The sequence below is a fragment of the Drosophila sulfurigaster genome, chromosome 3 (genome assembly GCF_023558435.1).
Source record: "Drosophila sulfurigaster albostrigata strain 15112-1811.04 chromosome 3, ASM2355843v2, whole genome shotgun sequence".
NCBI classification, from domain to species: domain Eukaryota; kingdom Metazoa; phylum Arthropoda; class Insecta; order Diptera; family Drosophilidae; genus Drosophila; species Drosophila sulfurigaster.
Genome location: NC_084883.1, coordinates 49742680 through 49768136, shown reverse-complemented (window position 1 = coordinate 49768136; position 25457 = coordinate 49742680). Strand labels below are relative to the sequence as shown.

Genomic DNA, 25457 nt, shown 5'->3' with positions numbered 1-25457 from the left:
ATACGGCTACGGCAAAAGCTGCGAAAAACCGAAAACGCGCTGAGTAGAAGAAGGGAGTGGTATGTCAGTCAGTAACTGACGCACACAGCACAGCGGCACAGCAAAAAACGAGTCCATCTATATATTTTGAAAACAATATTATTAACTACACAAAATGTAATATAAATTCGCTAAAAATTCCCAAAAAAAAAATGCAAGCTGAAAAATAATATTATAAAGTGCAACAGCAAATGCGCGAGAGAGGAAACAACAACAACAACAACAAAAGGTGTGCAATTTTCAACAGGCTAAAATAAGTGTATGAAATCGGAGCGAGTGAAAAACATGGCAAAATTAGTTTTTCATTTCCCGCTTTCCCCCAAAAGTACAAAAATAGTAAAAACAAATAATCAAATTTGTTTTGTCGTTCGCGTTTAAACTAAAAGAAAACTCAATTTATGCATGGCTTGATTTTCCGCTCGGCGCTGCGGCAATATTCGACTGTAAACTTTTGTTGCATGTGACGTATGCAACAAAGTGCCGTCTCTATGTGAGTGTGAGAGTGTGTGCGAGTATGTGTGTGTGGTATGTGTGTGTGTCGTATACCGCAGCAACGACAGCGACAGCGAAGACACTAACGACCACTCGCTGCAGAAGCGAGCGCTGCAAAGTATGCAATAAATTCTCGCATTGTTTATGTGCAACGCGCATGGTTGCTGCGGAGGTGGAGGTGGAGTCGAAGGCGGAGGTGAGCTGGGCAACAAGCGGCAGTCGGTAGTCGGCAGTCGGTAGTTGGCAGTCGGTAATCGGTTGTCGGTAGTTTGGCAGCGTGTTTGACGGCAGGGGGATGGAAGGGCGGCACTCACAGTGAGGTAGGCTAAGGCAACCAACAGTTGACTATTTGTTGCATGTACTCGCCGCACTCGCTACTCGCCAACGCAATCGCTACTCGCTGCTCTCTGCTCGTTATACACTCGCACTCTCGTTCGTTCGCTCTCTCTCGCAAGCATTCTCGCTCTCTCTCGCGGCGTCGTGTTGTCTCTTTCGGCGTGTGTGTTCGCGTTTCAATTCACAAAACATTCGACAAGTGCAGAGTGAAACAAGTTGTTGTTGCTGAAACACAGCGAACAACGAAGAAAATTTTCCACACGACATTTTTCGCTTCGCTTTGAAACGTGGAGAAATAAATTTGCAAAAACAAGTGCGTGCGAAAAGTAAATACATAATAAATATGCGAGAAAAAATCAACATTAAGTGAATGTGTATTTTTATTAATGCCCCAAATAACTCACAAATCAAAGCCCAAAAGAAAAGAAAAAAAAACAACAGCAACAGCAACACGAGCGCAAATGGGCAATTGCAATCGAAAGTCTGCATTTCCTAAACAAAGCCAACGAGTCCACGAGCCATGCGCCATTTTAAAAAGTGGGATAGGGATAGAGAGATAGTTTCGTGTGCGTGCGTGCGCGCCTTCCATTGGAAGAGTACCTCATGTTGCCTTCCTCGTGTGCCTCTCTCTCTCGCATCCCCGTAGCCCGCAGCCCCCTCAAGCTGAGCGGCCCACACACTGAGCATTCTCCCCACTCAAGCTTCCACTTTCAGTATAATAAATAAACTGATTCAAAATGTTGCGAACAAGTGCAAAGATAGAAAAAACAACCAACATAGAACGAAGGAAATCTAAATTCGTATAAAATAATTGCCATTAAGTGCTGCTGTGTGTGGTGCTTTAGTTGTTGATTTTTATTGGAAAAAATCTCTCTATGCTCTATTTATTATGTGAACAGCATCTGCGAGCACGAGTGAGCGAAAGAGCGAGCGAGTGAGAGAGTGAGGTGGCAAGAAGCAGTGCGTGCCCGAACTTGTTTACAGTTCTAAACCAAAGAAAGCGTCTAAATTATGCAATTTGAGAGACAGCCATCAAATGTTTTCAGTTTAATGGCAATTTAAGACCCTATATACTGCATACAAGAACAAGAACTGTTCCCGAATAGTGCCTGATTTAGAATTAATGAGTATTCAAATACTAAGAGATTCCCTACGATTTTTCTGCACGCGCCTAAAAGCAGGCAATGAAATTTTTAAGCATGCTCGATAAAATTCTAACGCTATCCTTTAGATTTTCCAAGCAAGATTAGACTATATAGAGTATTGCGTCTTAAGACATACTTGATACTTGAGGATAAAACAAATTAAAGGAGAATTTATGAGGACCTATGTATATTTTTGGCATTCCTTACGATTTTTCAATACGCGCCTAAAAGCAGGCAATGAAATTTTTAAGCATGCTCGATAAAATTCTAACGCTATCCTTTAGATTTTCCAAGCAAGATTAGACTATATAGAGTATTGCGCCTTGAGACATGCTTAATTTGACTATTATAATCTTAAAATAATCTGAAATTAAAGGAGAATTTACAAGAAACTTTGTTTTTGGCATTACTTACGATTTTTCAACACGCGCCTAAAAGCAGGCAATGAAATTTTTAAACATGCTTGATACAATTTGAAAGCCTGACTTAAGTTATATAGAATGCTGCTTCTTAAGACCTTCTTATTTGGACTATTAAAATATCTAAACATTTTTAAGATAAAGCAAAGTAAAATAATAATCTGTTGTATAAAAATAATCTTTAAAGCAAACTCTTTTTTATCTTACTAAAAATTAAAACCTAAAAATTAGATTTTAAAGCTTTCTCTTAATTTGTATACTATCTTAAACATTTTGTTGATATTTTAAGAGTTAAATCATATTTGTTTATTACTAATACCTCTACACTGTTTTCAATTTTTCAACTGTGGCTAATCTCTGCATAAATCTTTCTTCCTATATCTATAAAGAACTTTGATAAATGCACGGGAACGGCAAACGCAACAACGAAAGCAATACCTTTAACAGTTTCAAAGTGATTTTGGCAAACGGCGAAAGAAAAGTGATATAAATCAACAAACGAGAAACGAAACTGCAGATGTTATAGGGTGGCTAGTTGAGGTGCCAGTTGGCAGTGTGCTGAGGGCCAGTGCGGCAGCCTGAGCCACAGCCAAAGATAGCAACAGAACAGAAACCGAACCGAACCGAAAAAAGAAGGAATCGAAGGTGGAGTTGAAGACGAAGTCGAAGTCGGTAATTGCGAGCCAGAATCAAGATCAAGGATGCCCGCTAGCCGCAACCGGCACAGGAACGGGCACAATACAGCAGCAGCAGCAGCAGAAGTAGAGTTAGAGCAAGCAATAGAGTTCGAGAGAGAGATAGAAGTAGTAGAAGACGTAGAAGTAGTTGTTGTTGTGGAGGAGGAAGGATCTGCGGAAGTAGCGCTACTCACAAGGCAGCTCATGTCAATGTCGAAGTCAAAGTCGGAGTCAAAGTGAAAGCATTTTACTGCAGACGACACTGGAGTCGATGTGAAAGAAGGTTGTGCTATATCTAAATAGTAAATAAAGTAAAGTAAAGTAAAGTAAAGTAAATAAATAATAAATAACAAAACATAAACATAAGCAACAAAAGCATAAATACAAATACAAAATACAAATACAAATTCAACAAAGCAAAAAAGCAAACAAAGAGCAACAAAAGCCCAAAGGGTACATGATATAATATATACAAACATACACACACACCCACACCCACACACACATTGCATATATATATAGTAGATATATGTATGATGTAAGGCATCTGGCATCTACAGTCATAAGTAGTTTATAAAATTTTATCGAACGGTCCAAAACTGGCAAGTGGCAAAAGTGTGAGCGCGTAGCAAAAGCAAAAGCGGAGACACAATGTCTGTGGACTTTATACTGCCCAATCGCAACAAGATACAAACGATTGCCTATGCGAGCAAGAAGTATGCGACGACGGCTGCCACAGAACTCCAGAGCTGGCGACGTCCCAAGCCAAAGCCAAAGGCGGTGGCGAAGCCTCGAGGTGGACACCAGCAGCAGCAACATCAGCAGCATCATCAACATCTTCAGCCACAGCCACAGCAACATCATCAACAGCAACAGCAGACAACACTGCGCAAACTGAGAGCAGCGCCCAACTGCAACAATTCGAACAATTTCAATCCCCATTCAAATGCGAATCCTCATGAGGATGGCAAGTCCTCGGTGCTGCGGAATGCCAATAACAATAACAGTAACAGTAACAATGGCCATGCCAAGATGACGACGCTCAAGTCTAGCCCCAAGCCGAAGGAGACCAAGCGAAACGGAAGAGCTGCGCTCAAGCGTGAGATAATCGAGCTGGACGACGACGACAACAACGACAACAACGATGTCGAAGATGATGAGGACAATGTCCATAACGATGATGCTGTCGAAGATGCTGATGATGACGACGAAGATGATGATGATGTGGGTACGCCACCTGACGAACAATTGGAATGGTCGGCAGCACAATCGCTGGTGCAAATGAACTCCAAGCAGGAGAAACAGCGACGTCTGGGAGCAGTCATAACAGCAACAGGAGCAGCAGCAGCTGGAGCAACAGCAGCAACAGGAGCAACAGCAGGAGTTGGAGGAACAACCACAGCAGTATCAGCAGCCGCAGGTAGGTGCAACAGTTAACCACATTTCCGCTTTCCGTTTTGGGTTTCCCATTGGGGTCTGCTGTTTCCATTCACTTGCCTTTTCCTCTGCTCCCCCTCTACCATATTTGAGTTTTGCTGAGAAGTTGCGTCACAACAATGTGAACAGGTGGCTGCGACAATTTGTGTACTCGTGTACTCGTATTTATTTTTAGTAGCCATTGCCCCAATGTTACGCCCACCTTTTATGGCCCGCCCACTGCGGCTCCACTAGGGCTATGGCAACGCCAGCAGCAACAGCAACAACAACACGAACAGCAACAGCAACAACAACGACGTCGTCGGCCATTGGACGCCATTGCTCGTCCTTCGCTTTTTTATGCCAGCTCCATGCGCGTGTTTGACATTGTCGCCGTTAGCTAATCTTTTTAGCGTATGTTGGCATTTTTCATGTTTGCCTTCTTGTCGATGTCGATGTCGTTGTTGCTGCTGTTGTTGTTGCTGTTGCTGCTGTCGTTGTCGGTTGTTGCTGTCGTTGTTCTCACTGTTGCTGTCGCTGCTTGTTGCTCTTGACAAAAGGCAGAGCAGCAAATGCAAACACGAAAACCAACACGCGTCATTGTCATGGGGTCGTTGTTTAGTTGTTGCTGCTGTGTGCGTCGGGTGGGGAGGGGGAAGGGGAGGGGCAGGGCACTTCTCTCAGCAGGGTGGTAGTGAGTGGGGGGAAAAATGGCTCGCGCTCTTTTACTTGTAGTCGCAAGTCTTATCGATTGAGAAGGCGAAATGTAACAGGTCAGCTCTATGCCAGAAATAATGGCGTCAGTGAACAAAAAGCAACAGCAACAACAACAACAACAAAATATCAACAGCAATAGCAACACCAACAAAAACAACAACAACGACGACGACAAGATATATAGAAATGTCTGATTTATATAATCGGAGGGGTGACACTGGCTATGCATGCACAATCATGGTCACACTTAAAACCATTCAAACTGTGTAGTCTATATATAGTAAAGCAGCTTTGCGAAGGCTAATCGCATATGAGTAGGATAAGTCAACTGATTTCCATGTCATGTTGTAACGAAATTTAAAAAAAAGGTTGCACGGAAATTTCCTCAATTTATGTATAATACAAATACAAACAAAGACTTACATTTACTTTTATTTACTTCTTTATTTATGGTCAATATAAAGAACTGCAAAACAGACTGTAAAAACACATATGTTACATATTAAGTCTGTTAAGGAATTTTTAAGTTTCTTGGGAAATCAAAATATTACGGCTCGTACTTGCTTTAGCAGAATACACAAGCAAATAATAATTTTGTTTGTTACTAGTAATAACTGAAAGTTGTCTACCAGTTCCTAATAAAAGGCAAAATAAATATTTCTTTATTTAAATTTCAGAATTTACAAAAATTTAATAATATTTAATAATAACCCTTTGCGGAACTATTTAAAAGAAAATTTATTTTATTGTCTTATTACAAAAGTAAGATTTAATTTTGTAATAGTTCTTATAGTTAAGTTTAAGTTTAAAGCTTAGCCACTGATGTCACTCTTATAACAAATTAGTAAGAATACTTTTTCATAAAAAAGAACAATAAGTTGTTTGATAATAGTAATAACAGTAAATAATAAAAGATACAGTCGAGTGTGGTCGATTGTGAGATACCCGCTAAAAATAAAAAGCGAAAGAGCGCGATATTAATTTTAAAATATACTACAATTATATACAGCAAAAATACGAAAAATATACTAAAGGCTTTACTTGGTATATTTATGTAGTACTACATTCAACATATACCTAGAGTGCAATACCTATATAAATCAGATTGTCAGCCAAAGCAACTAAGACCCGACGTTTTTGCCCATACAAAAATATTTCTTATGTAACTTCTACATATATGTACTATATATGTATAACTTCTACCCTTCTACCTAATGGGTACCGGTTATAATAACTCACTATAAGTTCCAGCTTAAGTACTTAAATGAAAAATATATTTCAATCTCAGGAATTTTACTTTCATTTTCTTATCTATCTTAAAGCTTTAATACTGCGTGTTACAATATAAATTTTCTTCAATTCATTTAAAAACTTAAACAATAAAATATCTTAGTAATTGCTTCTCTGCTATCCTAGTTAAACTTGAATAGAATTCATAGAACTGTTTATTGATATTACTTAATGTATCGTAAAATGTTATAAGGCTGCATTTCCAACTATTCGTCATTCTTCAATTAAAATCTCCAATTTGTTTCTGATTCATTCCAATAGTATTGGCGATTCATGAGATCTTTTTTTAGTCTTAACATTATATAATGCCGCATCTTGGATGTGATTTCCATAACTTGGCTTTGCTCATTGCGACCTTTATATCGCCAATCCAGGTGGCAACTCTGGTCAGTGTCATCACTAACCAAATAAGCTCAGCGAGTTATAACAACCCTGTGATTGTGTGCCAGATGAAATTGGTTGACAATATAGCGAAACATGTGATTTCTTTTGACATTTGTAAAGCAACAGTTGAAGTGCAATTATAAGCTCCTGAATTTCTAGAATGAAATTAAAAAAGAAAGCAACGAGACTAAAAACGAATGCAGCAAAAAATGATGAATTACCTTTGGACTGTCAGTGATTATTTGTTGATTAAATTTGGGGAGCCCTTGTGTTTGCAATAATTATTTAAACATTCTTTACAGTATCTATGCGCCGTCCAGTGGCCTTTGGTCGCGCCCCAGCCGAGGATGGCAAGGTGATCTTCTATGCGCCGCCAGCGAATGCAAATGGCGCTGCCCGTCAACCGCAGCCCATCACAATCAAACGCGAGAGGGAGCAACAGGTGGTTGCAGCTGCTTCGCCTTCGTCGTCGGCCATCTACAGGGGACGCAGCGTGGAGGAGACGGAGGCGGCACATGATTTGTTGTCGCTGTCGCAGAGCTTGCCACCGCTGATTCCACCCTGTGTGGTGACCATTATGAAGCAGGAGGTGGCACACAAGTCGCAGCCGGAGCATTTGCCCATCATGCAGGAGATCTCGAATACTTCCAAGTCCGTGGTGCAGTCGCCGCAATCGCCGTTGCAGTATCACGGCAGCAGCGGGGTTAGCTCGAATATCAGATTCATTGGCAGCAGCTCATACGACATGTTGCACAATGCGCCGGAGGCATCGAACAATTGCTCGCCCTTGACGCCGCCCAACTCCGATCACAGCTCCGATGTGGACATCGATATGTCCTCATCCTCTGAATCCGGCCAACTGCATTGGAACAACAAACAGCCGTCGTCGTCATCGTCGGGGCAGCAACAGCAACGTGCCTCCGCCCTTAAGATGTGTCTCAACATGCTCGATGGCCGCACCAAGGCCAGCAAGGCGGCCAGCAAGGACAAAGAGCACCAGCAGCGACCCAAAAGCATCAGCAGCCAAAGCAGCTCCATTGCCGTGGCCAGCGATTCGTCCAACAGCGCAGCAAGTGGCGCCGCAGCTGCCGGCAATGTTGCCACCGCAGGTGGGGGCAGCAATGTGGCCACCGCGGGCAGCGGCGAGAACTATGCGAAACGCAAGCGCGGCTGCTACAAGTGCACCGAGTGCGGCAAGCAGTATGCCACATCGAGCAACCTGTCGCGCCACAAGCAGACGCATCGTTCGCTCGACTCGCAGTCGGCCAAGAAGTGCACCACATGTGGCAAGGCCTACGTCTCGATGCCTGCGCTGGCGATGCATCTACTTACGCACAAACTATCGCACAGCTGCGACATCTGTGGCAAGCTCTTCTCGCGTCCCTGGCTGCTCCAAGGTCACCTCCGTTCGCACACCGGCGAGAAGCCCTACGCTTGTGTCCACTGTGGCAAAGCATTTGCGGATCGTTCCAATCTGCGGGCGCATATGCAAACGCATTCGGGAGACAAGAACTTCAAGTGCCATCGCTGCAACAAGACATTTGCGCTCAAATCGTATCTGAACAAGCATCTGGAGTCGGCTTGTTTGCGGGATGCGGGCGCAATATCGTTGGGCAAGAGTGTGGATGGGGATCATGATGAGCCCGATGATGATGATGAGCTGATGAAGCATGATAACGAACAGGATGAGCTGGAGGCAGATGAAATGGACAGCGATGAGAACAGTCAGGATATTGTGGTAGCTTAAAACATCCACACATATTATATTAACAACTAAACCAAAAAAAAAGAGAGAATCTAATATCCTACAACTAACCTTACCTAATCTTAAACGAAAACAACTTTATACCAAATTCCTAGAAGCAATACTCGAGCACCCTTATATCGAATCGAATTAAGCAAATGTTTACGAAGAAACCAATTCTCAAATCAATGCAATGCGAATCAGTCGAACTAGCCGCTTATATAGTTTGAGTATGAGTATGAGTATGAAAAGTAGTGTTTGAGCATGAGATGGAACCCTTAGGATGGAGATGCAATATAATATAATAAATGATGATGCCATGGATCTCAAGTCAATAGCATAATTTCCATATACACTATATAGTATATGCATATACTTACTTAACTTACTTATTATCAGTATCATGATCATTCTATTTATTATACATATAGTACTATGTATATCTTTATGATTATACTGAATCTATTTCCGGTTTGGGTACAATAGCCGAATGAGCAATACAACATTCACCAAAAAGAAAACAAAAATGAAAAAGAAAAAACAACGTTGGGCATTTTTATTGAATGAACAGGAACAAAGAGCAAAACAAAAGGTTTAAAAGGAAATCCAAAATGTAACTTATAGTAAAAATCTGACACAACGAATATTATGGAACATAAGTAGAAATTCTATATATATATACAAATCACAGATCAAATAAGAAGCATATATACAAGTCAACAACAAGCAGCAGCAGCAGCTATAGCAAAAGAGTAAATGCAGAAAAAAAGCAAATTATATATACATATATATATATATATATATATAGCATATACTTATCTATATGAGAAAAACATATTGAGTACATAGCGAGCAGAACCAATTTGCATGTTTTTTTGGGTAACAAATACTTACTTTAAGGCATCGTTTTTAGGGCTCTAGAGATTTATATAGGTACAGGGTGACTATATAACATATACTACTTAACTAGCTAAAAAAAAGAAAACTAAAAACTAGACCGAGTATTGTGCAAAGGAGAATCCTTTCAATCCAGCCAGACAGCCAGTCGAAAGTTTTTGGAGATTCATCATCGTTGAAAGCGTTTTTGCCAATACTCGTGCTTATATAGGCAAAATATAATGAAAATAATAATAATAATGAAAGAAAAAAGCTCATTTCGAATCTTAGCAACTAATCAACTAGTGGACTTTTTAGCACTTCCTGTAACTCTCTCTCGCTCTTAGTCTTTTGAATATTTACTTAATGCAAAAACCAAAAAACACTTACAAACAAGGCATCAACGAGTTCGGTAGGCCAACAGCAAACAGATTAGCAATTGAAATTGATATTGAAATTGAATAATACTCACCACAATTTTAAAAACAAACAAAAACAGCAAATGCAACTTTACATTCTTAACCCCTATTTAAGATGAATAACTTCCATAATATGCTCTAACTCGGATAAACAAAAAACTACTTCAATTACTTAGAAATGATTAAAATTAATGAGAATACAATTTAGAAACATATCACAAGGACAATACTTAAACATTAATACATTCAAATTTAATATAAAACAAAACGAAACAAAACAAAAAATGGAATCAATTAAGAACATTGACAAACACACACACATTCTCATACAACAAAAAGATAGCAATTTGCAACATAGTTATTTTATTACTAGACTTAGCTTATGTACATATTTAATCCAGATTATAAAATAATTTTATACAAAACCAAAAAACCAAACAAACAAATCCCAAAATTATAGCTTAAACTTTGGCAAAAGTCGAAGTTCAATATTCCGTGCAAATGTCAGATAAACTATATATATATCCATTTGGACGGAATTATGCCCAAAATAATTTGGGATCGGCATCAAGAGAAGAAGATGATGCGAAGAAGAGATGTAGAGGAAGATGGAGGAGAAGGAGGAGGAAGAGGAGATGTAGATGAAGCACTTGTAAAACAAAATGATAACTAAAAGCAATTCCAAAAGTAAGTGACATAGTTTTAAAAATCGTAACTCTATATAAAATTACAAAAACAAAACAAAATAGTATATATAATATATATACAAGAAAACATGTATTTATTTTACGCGTAGTTTTTATTCTGAAAAAAAAAAACAAAAAACAAACCATAAGCAAGCGAAGGCCGATGAAGATGTAAACAAATCTAAAAAGCAAAAACAATTTAATTAAATTGTCAATTAAAATTATTTCATAATTTAAGAATTAATGAAAGCTGACGCTGATAGAGGTTATTTTTTAATGCATATATAAATAAATATATATATAGAAGTATATATATTTAAAAACAACAACAAAAAAGAGGCAGTTTTATATCAAAATTAAGCATAGTAAATGGAAGAAGAAAGAAGCGAACACAAACAAAAACATTGAAAACAATTCGAACTTAATTATACAACGAGAAAAAAGAAAACAAACAAACAAACAACAAAAACCATATATTAATTATTAACTTCGGAGGTACATGGACAGGCACACACATACACACATAGACAAACACACACACAGACACATCCAAACAGACACAAAATTTTATAGCAATAAAAGGAAAAAAAAGGAATTATTATAAATATGGTATAGATACATACACATACAATTACAAGTACATTTGCCATATGCCGTATTAAATAGTAAACAGAAAAAAAGTAAATGAAAAATGAGCAAAAAAAATGAGATTAGAATTTAGACCACAGTGCTATGTGCAATTGTTTATAGGGCCATAGTTCGAAATCGTGTTTATGCATGGCTTTATTGATGATTATTGATAGCGTTTTAAATAGCATTAAATGCCTATATATACATACATACATATATACATAAATAAATTAATAAAAAACCAAAAAAAAAAAACAAGTAAATAAATAAATTCCATTGAACAGTAGTGGTAACAATTATGTGATTTGCAATTTTACATTCAAAATATATACATACATACATATATATACATATAAACAAAACAAAACAAAAACAATTACGAACAAACAAACAAAAAATATATTGTATATTAAGGCAAGCGTTTAATTGATTCATTTACAAGTTAGATTTATTTATACATATTATAACAAACAAAAAAAAAATTAAGATAAAATACAAAAAAAAAATGCAAACAAAATATTTTTACACAGAAGCTTTGTTTTTAGACATACATACGACAAGTTAATCCTCCCCCTTAGAGTCCCACGATTCGACCAGAAAAAAACCCCCAAGAGAAGTGTGCACTTATCCCTCAAACCCTGAAAGCCCCTGCCCCCGCCCCAGAATTCATTTCCAACAGACAGATTGGTTGGAAAAATCCATGCAGAATGAGATCAAGTTCAATGACACCAATTAACTTTTAATTATTATACAAAATGAGATATTTTATAATGGACAAAAATAAAAATGTAAACAACCAAAAAACGAAAAATCGAAAAAAAATGAAAACCAAACAAATGAAATGAAAACAAAAGCAAATGCAAAAAGATGATTAAGTGAAGTGAAGGTATATAACGTAAAGATATTAATTTATATATTCATATATTAGAGATGCAAAAAGACTTGAACAGTTATATATACATTTAAATTGCAATATATTGTAAACTTCATTAAAACGGATATATACACACACATATACATATACTACCACTTACACGCATACCTACTCTATATATGCTTACAGTTATGATGAACAACCGTACATACATACATACATTCATACATATATACATTCTAGTATATAAAATACCACAAACAAAAAAAAAGGAAGAAAGAAAAACAAAAACACGTAGCTATGTCAACTTTGTCAACTCTTTTCAATGAAAACGAACGACGACAGGCAGACATTCAGACAGGCAATGACAACCCTATAAGTTATCGCAACTACAATTTTGCGCAGCAACTGTACTGTGTACTAGCATATATTTATGATGATGACGATGATGATGATGAATGAATACTCTCTTATGTAGATCCACAGCGATTTTAATGCAATGCATTTTTCTCTTAACTTACATACGTACTTACTTAGCATTCGTTCTTGTTCGATTTATCGATTTATCGATCGACTTTTAGTTAGATAATGTTTTTCCTCTACAATGTGGGAATGTGCAAGCAATTAAATAGTTTCAGCTTTTGTAGGAATTTAAAACGAAAACACATAATAACAAATAAAAATATATACATATACATACAAGTATAATAAACAAATTACTAAACGAAAATCAACATAATAATCAACTAACACACACATATACACAGAAACTCAAAATGTATCTAGATGACTCGAAATTAGCAATTGCCCAAAGTATTCTACAATCTAAATACACTCACACAGAATCGATCATACTTTGAGCTATCGTCTTATCGATATCGATATCGTATACATAATACTGCATAACAGACTTACATACATACTATACAATTTACATATACATACAAACGTACATTGCATTCATAAGCATACTACAATTTTTACGGCAAATATGTAGAGTATACTCGTATTACCTATTATATTCCCCAAAATGCTTATCCATTCTTAAATTTAAAATGAATACATAAAACGAGAAACGAAAAAACAATGAAAATTCACAGAACCCATAACGGTATAATAGTATATTCATACTACATTACATTACATTACATACATACGATAATACATGCATACATACGAGTATATAACAGAAGGAAATGCGCAAAAAGAAAAACACGGAAAATGCGAAATGCAAATGGCATGCAATTTAACGAATCGCAAATGAAATGAAATGAAATGAAATGGAGTGAAGTAAAGTAAAATGAAAATGAAAAGACAACACAAGTCAAATCCAAAAATGATAATATTAATTAGATATAGTTACTTATTATAGCTACACCTCCACATTAGTGCAGCCATGTAACTATTTTTAGAGCCTCGGAAATAAAACATACATACATAAAATACATAAACATATTAAATAAACGACAGAGAACAAAATTTGACAATTTGTTTTACTTATGTGGAGTAGAGAGATGGTAAGTTAAGAGATGGAAAAGTAAGTATGGTACAGGTATTATTCTAAAAATATACCAAGTTAATATACTGAAATACTAAACATACAAAAATATACCAAAGTCTATATTTGGTATATCGTTGCACTATTACAATTAAAATAACTTTTAACTACAAATACAAAAATATACAACTAAAAGTATTTAAATATACCAAAACCTATATTTGGTATATCGTTACCCTATTGCATTGAAAATAAGTTTTAACTTAAATTTAAATACTAAAATACTCTAAATACAAAAATATACCAAACGATATATTTTTCTATATCGTTACACTATTGCATTCAAAATAGCTAACATTTAAAGCCCAACTATTGGTTAAAATTCACATGCAGAAATTTCCCTTTAAAATATTACTCATACGTAGCAAGCAATTCTTGAATAGGACAGAAACCTCGCTTTTATTGATTTTAAACTTTAATTGGTAATATCCTTAACTGTCACTTAACAACGCATTAAACAACCCATCTAGAAATTTAGTGCCATTTTAGGCTCACGTCAACTCACATTAAAAACTTAACACAAATTTCAGGTTCAGGTCACACAATCGGACAATTGGCCCAGTGCTCGACGTAGACATAGTAGACACATGAGGGAGAAAGAGAGCGAGCGTAGAGTCAACAATTCGATGTCAGCATTTATACATATTTATCTGACATAATCGAAAATTTGTATGACACTGCACTCACTGTCTATGCATAAGTATGAGTCGAATGGAAGGGAAGGAGAGGGAGAAAGTGGTTGGAGGGTGTTGAGTGTGTTTAAATGAAATTGCTTGATTCGGCATAAACATATTTACTCTGTTGAATATTTGCTCAACAATTTGATTTGAAATCTTGCGCCCTTACATGCCACTTGTACAACATCTAAATGGAATTGTACCAAGGACGCGCTCAACGGAACAATCGAAGTAGGCAAACAAGAGCAATAAAACAGCGCCCCCGCCGCCAATTGCCCGCCAATCTCCTCCCTCCTTCCTCTCTCTTGAATACCCAATCCCAATGCCAATCCCAATCGCAATCCGCAACGCAATCCCTGCCGCCTTATATAGCCTTATACCCATAGTGAATAGTCAGTGTCGACAGTCGGCATGCGGCGGCGGGTATTCAATGTACTCGTAACAGCTCTACAGATGTCAGCAATTCTCTCGATTTGAATACACTCAACAAAAACGAAAGTGGGCAAACAATTCAACAGAGAGCACAAGCAAAATGTAAAGAAGAAAAAGAAAAAAGAATATAACCAAACTGGAAAATGCTAGGCAAATGGGGAGGTGGAAAAAGATGCAGAGGAACCCGCGCAAATGGCTTCTCTAACGACCCAATTAATTTGAAACAAAAAAACAAAGTACAAAAAAGTTGGAATAAAAAAAACTCGAATACAACACAAGACAGAAAAGAAAAGAAGAACAGAACGCAACGAGCGTTTGAATTCGAAGAAGCGGCAATGGCAACTGCTTTATGGCCACAGACTGGGTAACGCCGCAGGCCACTAAATGCCGTCTCCAGCAGCAGCAGCAGCAGCTTCCTCAACAGCTTCGGCTTCAGCTCCATCTCCAGCTTCAACTGTAGCTTCAGCTACTTTGGCTAAGGCAATTGTGCGAGTAGTAAAGTTGCCACAGCATACAGAGCTCCAAGTAGAAGTTGATGAGAAGTGTTTGCTAAACCTCATACCCCTACCCCTACCCTCTGGCCCAGCCCCTCCCTTAGACCCATTGTGGCAAAAGCTGGAAAAGTTCGCCAATGCCGACAGCTTCATTACAGCCATCATCATCATCATCTACCCATGAGTAATTTGCCCCAACAAAAGTTTATTTGTTGCTGGAGCAGAGCTCAAGCTGTTGATGATGACGACGACTGCGAAAGGAGAAGAGAAGAGCAGAGCAGAGCAGAGAACAGCAAAAAGTTGTGGAGAGGAGCGTTGAATGCTTAGAACAACAGAGCAGAGCAAAACGATATAGGTTTTAAGCACAGATACGCAACGATCTCAGCTCAGTCTTCAAACATCAGTCTCCAGTCTTCAATCAGGTTGTGTCTGTGTTGTCTGCTAAACACAACACAAAAGAAATTTTGCACATAAATACGTAAAAAACTAAATTTTATATCTGGACCATGTTCTTCAAGTCGAGCTGTGCTATTTTCGTCGCTGTGATTATGCTTAGTTTATGCATTTTGGCCACAGGTATGTGGGTTTATGTTTATTTATTACTTTGACATATATATTTGAGTAGTATGCGAAATCAGTTATTTTATGTTATTGCACATCTGTTGCGAAGATTTTCTATTGTTTTCGCTGTGCGTTGAATCGAGTTGAAACAGGTTTTTATTTCTATAAAAACCATCTGCGTGCATGGGCGTAGAAGACAACGGGGTGCGACGGGAAGCGAAGAGACGTTTGTCAGCAGTGGCAACGGCAACAGCTCTTCGCAACTCGCAACTCGTTAGTCATAATTACGCTGTCGCTTGGAGTCGTGATTCAAGGTTTCCGGTTGTATGTCATAGAAGATTACCGGGCTGATAAGGAAAGAGCTGCGCGTCGAGGCAATGATTTAATGGCTTGTAATTAAATTTTTCTTAGCTGCGCCCTATCAGGAGCTCGAGCCTCGCAAAGGTCATGTGCCCGTCTACATACGTCACGGGGATGAGGCTCTGAGTAATATACATCCCGGACTCGCTGAGGCCTTCAACGAGCAGACACTGAAAGCAGAGGTAAACCCCGAACCAAAACCCTAAACAAGAACCCACTCGAAAATTAAATGAACATTTCTCTCCTGCAGAATCTCGTTGAGGAAGCGGCGCCATCAACAACCGTAGAAGCGAAAACAGATCTGTCTGAGAGCTCAACTGTCTCGGATATAGCTAGTTTTGATGCCATCAAAGCTAAGGATGAATAAAACGAATAATAAATGTGAATGCAATTCAATAAATGCGTGTAATTCGAATGTATCTTTGAGATACATTCTAGTTAATACTATGAAATATTTGCGCCTGCTTTTTGGCTGCTGCTGCTGTTGCTCGTTAACTACTGAGGGGAGGAAGCAACGTCTCCAACTCGTTGGCTCCAAATCGCCTTAGAGCTTTGCGTGTGATTTACTTGTTGTGGCCCCATTAGTGAGACAGGAACTGGCTCTCAGTCTCCCCCTCTTGCTCTCCCTCTCTCTCTTAAAGATGCTGTCGCCGCCTGGGATGCGGCGTCGCAAACGTTTTGTAATTAATATAATGGCGACGGCTGTGCTCTGGCAATGGGAAATGGCGTCGGTGATGGCGATGGCGATGGCGATGACGATGAAGCTGGCGATGGCGATGGCAATGGCAATGGCGATTCCAAAATGGCCTACACACGTTGCGGTTCTTTTCCGGGGAAGAAGGGAGCGAAACTGTGGCGGGCTGCAGCCACAAATTGTTGTTTCATTGTCCTTGTAGCTGGGCAGGCCAGCGCCAACAGAGGCTGCTGTCTAACGAGCAATAAAACTAAATACATACACATAAAGTTAATTATAAAAGGGCAAAAGGAAATTGAAGCTACCATCAGACTATTGAGCTGTCGATGCAAGTGACGGATTAAGCTAAAATAGTCAGAGCTCGAGTTGGATACCGGAATTCAGACAGCGGCGGCAGAGGGGGGCGGCAACAGACGTAGCTTTTGGCCAACAACGAAATCAGCTAAATGGAGAGCGAGAACTTTTGCCAAGAGACGGCTGCAATCAAGAGGGCATTAAAAAAAGAAACAAAACCCAGCGTACAAAAAACAAGGAAGACAGCTCAAGGCGAGTGTGCTCAACTGTCGGTTACTGCGTCTCATTGTGGTTGGATAAATTTTGGATTTGTAATTAAAATCAGAATAGCATTAAGAGTATGTAATAAAATGGTTTTACATTTGTTTTTTAATTTAGAAGATTGACAGTAAAATGCACTGCTTATAAAGGAAAAGGAATATTCCAGTGAATAAAAACTAAATATAGAACTCAAATTTAACTTCAGAATTCAATTCAACTGGGCATATAGACGAAAAGGAATATGCGTTCTAATGAATACTGTCAACTTAAGTTGAAACGAAAAGTGTTAGAAAAACAGAAAACAATAATCAATCATACCTTAATACTTGCAAACCAATAGGAGTACTTACAAAGACTGAACATAACATTTAAATTGCGAAAATCGACAGTTAATACTCTACATATAATAGGAAGGGAAAATTCTATCTAATGACTATAAAAAACATACAGAATTTTGCCAACTTGAATGCATAATAACATTGATCATTCATTGAAAAAATACTTTATTCATTATTACTCTTCGGTCAAAATCTGTTCGAAAGCATTTTTTATCAATGTTTAAGATAATTAAGTTACTAAATGTACAAATCTATGTATCATTTATCGATACGCTCCATTAAAAGTCAGTTGAATCTTGAGCTCTTGAACGAAAGCAACACGTCGTCTCTTTTCGTAATAATTAATTGGTAATTAATGAATTTAGTCACCGCCCAGACTAATAGATTCATGTGTGCATAAAAAGCTCTTTGTGCATCAAACAATTTGAAATATAAATTCATATTTTCAAAAAGATTGTTGAATTGCTGAGTTATAAATTTTGTCATAAGTAATCTACTTTATTTAATTGCAGATTATTATATACAGAGTAAGAGTATGTATGCTCTTTATTTTCTAAGTATTATAAAATTTTCACGAAAGGAATCAGCTCTTGGTGATACTAGGCGTATGAGTAATAATGTAAATTGGATAGACGGCTGCCTTTTACTGCCTGTTACACATTTTACTGGAACTCTATCACACTCTCCACAATCTACGCACATTTGATGAGCACAGGGTATTGCAAAAGGAATGAAATCAACAAAAAGAAAAAACTACGCGTAGTAAAAGCGATTTTTATGGTGCCTGCCGTTTAAGAACTGCTGTTGAATTTAAATTTGCTTGCGCTCACACGAGAGCAAAAGTATCTGCCACAGCAGCGGGAGCGAGACACTGAAGCAGGAGGAGAGAGCGAGGGGGAGGGCGAGAGAGAGAGGCAGTTGAGTAAGCTCATGTACGGCAGCGTTTGTATCTCTGTGTGCGTTCGAGCGCATTCAACCTCAAAATGAATAATTGCATATGCTTCAATGATTTGCGACTTTGTTCGAATGCGCTACAAGTTCGCAGCGGTCAGCTTTAAGGATGCTGCAAGAAGCTGGACACCAGTCGTCGGTGTTAAAGGCAAATGGCGATTGGCAAATGGCAAATTGCGATTGGCGATTGTCGATTGCCGGATTGGGTAAATGCGGATGATGATACTCCTATATATAAATTGCTGGCTAATTTGAAAATTGCTCACTTAATTGCATTGCTGATGGCCAAAACGAGCGCTTAAACAATAATTGAGTTAACTGTTATGTGCTGGCGATTATCGAGCATTGCCAATCGCCATGTTAGCCTCTCCTCTCTCTACCTTCACTCTCCACTCATATTATTATTATCATTGCCCACTGTCCATTGCCCCATTAAAACCACAGCTACTGCCCACAGTCCAATGAGATTCGATGGCGGCCATCTCGTTTTACTTAGCTTTTTATTGCTTTAATGTGTGCATACTTCTCTTCCACTCCTCTTACACTCCATCCCACGACTATTTGCCCAGCAGTCCACCCAGAATGCCGCCTCCGGTGCCGCCGCCAGTTACTCCGGGAATGCTCACAAGATTGCCCAGCAAATTGTTGCCATTCAGGTTGAGCAGACAGCTGTCAAAGTGTGGATTACGTGAAAACTAGCAGCCAAGGCAGCTGGAAGTGAGATGCAGCAGTTACTTACCGCAGATCCAGACGTATGACTTGCTGGCACGCCCATTCTTGCAGGCACTGTAATGCATTTGTCAAAATAGTCTCTCTCTCTGTTAGCTCAGCTTCGCTATCAGCATGATTTCCGATTTCCTGCACTTACCTTCAAGCTCTGCGGTGATGGACGTGGACAGCTCTCAATGCTAGGACCGCCACCTCCACCTCCCCCACTTCCACCTCCCCCACTGCCTCCTCCTCCACTGCCACCTCCTCCACTGCCACCTCCTCCACTGCCTCCTCCTCCACTTCCACCTCGTCCACCTCCACTTCCACCTCCACCGCCACCTCCTTTGCCATCTCCTCCTCCTCCACCGCCGCCTCCTCTACCGCCTCCCCTGCCACCTCCACCGCGCTTGGGATAAGGATACGGCTTTTTCTCCTCAGGCTTTAGCCAAAGCAAGGAGTTAAAACATGAGATACCAACATAACTATAGCATACTTACATTATGGCAGCACACCTAAGATTAAATAAAAACTCAATCAATTTATCTACTATCTTTATCTTTAACTCCTTGACTTACCATTGCCAGCAAACCCAGTGCTACGACTAGCAGTAAAAATATACGCATTTCTCTTGGCTTTCCCTTAGACTCTGTTGACTCTCTGCCAAGCACTTGAGGTTTTTATACTCACCGCTGACAATGCATCCAGCTGTTTTATTATTATGTCATATGTGGGTCAATAAAGAATGGAGTTTATTGGGATAGTCTTGCTTTTGAATCAAATCATTATCAGTGTTTAAAGTTCTAGTTGAAAGGGAAGCTTTTACGGGAATATAAAAAGTATATATTCAAATTAATTAATAAATGCAATAAAAGTAAAACAAATAGCAAAGCTCTACTACTCTCTAAAGAGACCAGAATATGATTAATTATAATAATAAACGTTGCTGAATCAAAGCAGTTGCTGCAACTTCTCACTCCCTAAAGCCAGATATACTTTCAGAAAAACTTAAAAGTTTACTCCCCGATTATAATTTTAACGTTACAATAAACTTATATGGCAATTCGGTTAACGTAATTAATATGTTTATTAAAAAAAGAAGATGGCTCTGCTTTTAAGTTTTCATTAAGACCACTTGCAAAATCTTATATTTTCTTTATACTGATCTACAGTCAGCGCCACAAAAAAAGACGCACTTTGAAGGCTTACGAATTTTTAACTTTCAGGGCCTGTGGTTTCCTTTTATGATTACGGATTCGTCCAATTTTTTTTTTAACAAGTTAACTGATGGTATATTAATAAAAGTGCATACAAATTTTATTTTAAATTTGTTTATAATATAAAAAAAATGATGTTTTTTGGTTTCACTCTAGTTTTAACGACTTTTCGCTATTATGGCAAACTTAAGGAAAAAAATCATAAAACTGTGAGCTCGCCAAACTTTCTTCTCAGATTTTATATTAAGTTTTGTAAAATTATAAAAATAAAGAAAGAACTATTTTATAATTTTCTTAACAAACCAAAGATGCCGTGAGTTAAAGATATTTTCCACTATCACTTAGCTATTAAACCATATTTTAAAAGTCATCTTCTACATTTTTGATATTCGTAAATATTTATTCATTTGATCATGCAAACCATTTTACACTTACATAAATAGGTAGGTTCATTTTCATGACGAGTACTCATTGAATCAATTGTGTGAGTGTGTGTGTGAGTGTGTGTCTCGAGTGTTTATTTGTATTCATTTATTTGGCAACTATATAGTAAGTATATATAAGATATATACCATATACATGTATGTATATACGATACATAAGAACTAATTGTACAATAATTCATCTAATAATACAATTGTATATACGATATATTTATGTATATAGATTTATTATAATATATATTTTCATTTAATATTGTGTTCAATTTTCATTTAGCTATTCGATTATTCGTAATTGGCATCCAAAAGAACGGGTCTAAAACGGAGTGACGTGGAGTGGTGGGAGTCAAAAGGGCGCAAGGTGGGATGAGGTGGGGTGCGGGGGGTTACACATTCATACGATTATTATTAATAAGCATTTAGATTCTCAGTTGTACAGTTAGGTGATTCTAGTAAGTCTAGTAATGCTAGCAATTCTATTACATTTTGAACTCGTAATCGTAATCGTAATGGTAATAGAAATCGTAATTGTAATCGTAATCGTAATCGAACTTGAACTTGTACTTGACTGACGTTGAGCTAACGATCGATAAATCGCTTGATACATTTTGTGGGGGGGGGGGGGCAGAGACTGACAAAATCTGAACATTATGAGAGTTACACGGACAATGCCGGCTACAACAATAAGATGATGATCAGATCATCCTCAGGCGCACTGCATCTTCTTGCAGTTGCACAGCCACTTGATGATTCTCGCATTGCGCTCGACAATCGACGGCGGCTCCGATGGCCGATACGGTTGCGTCGTCTGCGGCTGTGTCTCTGTGCTGTCCGGCAAACGCATCGAGTCCACCGTGCTGACATCCGAGAAGAACACAGTACTCGAATCATCCGAATCGGTTTCGGGATTGCGTCGCCTTCTCGGATGACTGTAGATCTCATGGAACGCCTCATCGTTCAACCCGAGTCGATCGAAGAACTTCTCCAGCTCACTGATGCTGGCATTCAACGCCTCGCGTTCCATGTCCAAGCCATGGGCTTGGGTCAACGCATAACCATCCGCCGAGAAACCTTTGGGAAAGAACACATTCTCGTGCTCCAAGCTGCTGCGCTTATTATACCCCGACGTTGCCTCCACCGCAACACTGGTGTTAATCGGTGAAGTGCGCGGTTGCACTGGCAGACGATTGCGATTCTTAAACCGGATGCAACGCTGTCGCTTAAACTGTATCGGAGGCGGACTGATGTCGTCCACCGAGGGAGCTGAGCCGGGACTCTGCACCAGCGAGCTCTGCGAGTGATTGATGCTCGTGTAGCCCTGCGAGCTCGTGTGCAGCTGCTGACTCGAGGAGCTCGAGTAGCGCGGCGTCGTCTGCGTCTTGAGCCGGGGCGATGGCGGCGTCGGCGTATAATCATCCTGGAAGGCCTCCGGCACCTCCGGTGTGGGCGTGAAATTGAGCAAATAATCCGCCGCAGCAGCATTGTCATAGCCCGACATTGTGGAGCTCACCGCAACAGTAGAGGGCAGAGGACCTCCGCCTGTGTCCTGTTTGCAACGACAATCGATGCAGTCCGTGTTGTTGCGACTGTGCAGCGGCGGATAATCGCCAGCCGGGGTCACATAGCCACAGTACGAGTTGGCGCTATGCTGTGTGGAGGAACCGCTGTCACGTCGTGGTCCCGCAACTAGATTGCAACAGTTCTTGATGGTGCCACTCGCAGTGCCCGCTGCTGTGGTGTCACGCTGTCGCTTGTAGCACGGCTCGCTGCGATGCGTATAATGTCCGGAGCTGCCTCCCGAGTCGCGATTGATCGAAGACTCGCCAGCAGACTTTATCGAACGATTGCCGCGACTGCAGCAGCTCAGGATTTCGCTGTGCGGCGAGTGACGACTGATCTGTGTGTGCAGATCGGGCAGCGATTTGTGGCTGTTGATGTTGTACTCGCCGCCGGTATAAGCGGCACGCTCCTCTGGATTGGCCACCTCATGCGAGTGCGAATAGGAGCGCTGATAGTTGTATCTGCAAAAGGTAAATGAATTAGTTGTAGAGTTGGGAAAGGAGATTTAGAACATCGCTTACCTATAGCGCTCATTGTGCGCCTGACTTGACTTGTTGGCCGCATACTCCGCTGGCGGACTGATCGGTCTGTAGTTCTCTGTGAGCACCAGCGGCTCTTCGCCTACGTTTACCCCACTCCCATCGCCCGCATATGACGCATACGCCGCGGTGTCCCGTCCAAAGGCATGCGCTGGCAAATAGAGCGGCGGCGGTATTCGACTCAACGCGCTGCTCTCATCCTCGCCATACTCCGTGGGCAGCAAATCGCTGGCCTCCTCATGCCGTCGGCCACGCTCCTTACTCGCCTCCGAGCCGAGCAGCATGCGCAGCTTATGCTGCAACAGATTGTTGTTGACCGCCGAGCCAGCGCGTTCCCTTCCCAAGCCATGCGACTGCGATTGCCCCGCGCTGTGACGATGCTGATGATGCTGATGCGGCGGCGGTTGCGGTTGCTGCTGGTGATGATTATGCATGTATTGCTGCTGCACCTGCGACTGTTGCTGCCGTGTCAAACTCATGTAGCGTCTGTCCTCCAGCTCATCATAACCTGACGCCCCGCTGTAACCCACATGCGATTCCTCCGGTCGCCGTCCGCGCTTGACACCCGCTCCTGCGCCATTTGCCGCAGCTGCCGCAGTGCGATAACCCGATTGCTGCAGGCGCTCAAAGACCGCATCAGATTTGATGTAGAAAGGCTTTGATTCGGCGAGCAACTCCACCGCCGACTTGCGTTTGTTGTAGTTGTAATGCCGCCCGCTGCTGTGATAGAACGAGCTGGCGCCGTGGCCCGCATGACCTTGACTCTGACTCCAGTAATTGCGGCAACCGGCCGCTGTCTCGGGCAGCGCCGAGGCCGACAGCGGACGCTGTGACATCGTGCCCGCAGACATATAAAGACCACCGCTGTGTCCATTGTAGGGTGTATCGACGCTGGGCTGTCCGAAAACCTGCTGCTGGCTGCTGGCGTACAGCGTTTGGCTGGCGGCACGCGAATACTTGGGCATCGTGGTGTACATGGCGGGCGTGGAGCCGTGATGGCCGCCGGGGGAGCTGCTGCCGTTGCACGAACGCTGACGCGGACTGCTGCAGCCATGTGCCACGGTGGCCATGTTTGTCACCCAAAAATAGCCTTGAGAGTTGCGCTGTCAAAGTCGCAGTCGCTGTCGCCGTCGATGTCGATGTCGCTGTCGCAGTTGCCTTCTCAGTCGCCGTCACTGTCACCTGCTGCTGCTGCGGCGGCCTCGACTAGGGGGTCGGCAGTTGGGGGCTGGAGCATGCGCAGTTGTAGGCGTGCTGCGTATACTGAAATTACAATACAAATAATTTTCAGCTGCGTATTGCTTTTGCATACACCACATTCACATTCAGCTAAAAATTTAACGCTTAACGAGCATTTCACACACACACACGCAACGCACATTAATTAATTGATTGATTGACTACTTGATTGATTGATGGCTCGACTGTAGCTTAAAACTCAATTAAACTTTAGCTTCACCTTCAGCCAGACATGCTTTTTTTGACTACCACTTTTGCCATACTTTTACTCCAAATGTTTTATGCACAACACACTATTATTAAGTATACGCCAAGGATACACTTGCGATGCAGGCAACACACTGAGGGAGCGTCTGGAGGGGAGCAACGCAGGGCGGGGAATGCAACTCACCAGCAAACCGAATAAATTCCTTTAATGTGCGTTTTTCATCCAGTGTGCTGGCATGTGACGGTTTGTGGGCAAGGACTACGACTACTAACTACATTGTGCCACTTTGAATAACAGATGTTGTGCCAATTCCACATCGTTCCAGCTGCCAAAAAGCTCACGCCAGTCATGCGCCAGCCTAACGCTAACGCTAACGGTCGTCGCAGCTTCCAAGCACACGACGAGCTTGGGAATTGTACTAAAATTCAAATATTATGTACACAACATTAGCATTGTTTTATATTCATTAAAATTTTAACTTTAACTTGATTTCCTCCAATTTTGTTGTCTATTCATATTAAGAATTAGGAATATTCTAATAGCTATTCAGAATTTTGTTTGCCGCAGCTTTCAAGCAACGACAAGCTTGGGAATTGTACTAAAATTTAAATATTATATACACAAGATTAACATAATTTCAAGAAAAATTAGTATTAGTATCTATTTGAATAACAATTTTGATTTTCATTTATCGAATTTGGAATTGTATATAATGTTATAATATGTATACATAAAAGCTTTTTTTAATTTCAATTTTTCTTGTTGCTGTTACGAATCAAGAA

At 40.1% G+C, this 25457-nt stretch overlaps 4 protein-coding genes across 8 annotated transcripts; 2 read left to right on the top strand and 2 right to left on the bottom strand.

Moving 5' to 3' along the window:
• Positions 1–13451, top strand: LOC133841557 (zinc finger protein 394). 4 transcript variants are annotated; one of them, XM_062274127.1, is made up of 3 exons: positions 1–268; positions 2821–4528; positions 7218–13451. In XM_062274127.1, exons 2-3 carry the CDS (start codon positions 3760–3762, stop codon positions 8660–8662), a joined length of 2214 nt encoding a protein of 737 aa, XP_062130111.1. In that variant the 5' UTR covers positions 1–268; positions 2821–3759; the 3' UTR covers positions 8663–13451. The 4 variants fall into 4 exon arrangements, with proteins under 4 accessions (XP_062130111.1, XP_062130110.1, XP_062130112.1 ...); XM_062274126.1 differs by lacking the exon at positions 1–268 and adding an exon at positions 1071–1180; XM_062274128.1 differs by lacking the exon at positions 1–268 and adding an exon at positions 1071–1193.
• A 2233-nt stretch (positions 13452–15684) lies between these two features.
• LOC133844607 (uncharacterized) lies at positions 15685–16680 on the top strand. The gene is made up of 3 exons (XM_062278682.1): positions 15685–15881; positions 16278–16408; positions 16477–16680. The coding sequence occupies exons 1-3, from the start codon at positions 15812–15814 to the stop codon at positions 16591–16593; spliced, it is 318 nt and encodes a 105-aa protein (XP_062134666.1). The 5' UTR covers positions 15685–15811; the 3' UTR covers positions 16594–16680.
• Positions 16681–19247: 2567 nt separating this feature from the next.
• Positions 19248–20141, bottom strand: LOC133843306 (ctenidin-1). Of its 2 annotated transcripts, XM_062276809.1 has the most exons (6): positions 20051–20141; positions 19973–19987; positions 19752–19914; positions 19633–19691; positions 19504–19550; positions 19248–19433 (listed from the first exon to the last, which is right to left on the bottom strand). In XM_062276809.1, exons 1-6 carry the CDS (start codon positions 20096–20098, stop codon positions 19322–19324), a joined length of 444 nt encoding a protein of 147 aa, XP_062132793.1. In that variant the 5' UTR covers positions 20099–20141; the 3' UTR covers positions 19248–19321. The 2 variants fall into 2 exon arrangements, with proteins under 2 accessions (XP_062132793.1, XP_062132792.1); XM_062276808.1 differs by having other exon boundaries at positions 19633–19914.
• A 940-nt stretch (positions 20142–21081) lies between these two features.
• LOC133843689 (uncharacterized) lies at positions 21082–25081 on the bottom strand. The gene is made up of 3 exons (XM_062277339.1): positions 24859–25081; positions 23211–24491; positions 21082–23150 (listed from the first exon to the last, which is right to left on the bottom strand). The coding sequence occupies exons 2-3, from the start codon at positions 24296–24298 to the stop codon at positions 21836–21838; spliced, it is 2403 nt and encodes an 800-aa protein (XP_062133323.1). The 5' UTR covers positions 24299–24491; positions 24859–25081; the 3' UTR covers positions 21082–21835.
• Positions 25082–25457: the final 376 nt, after the last annotated feature.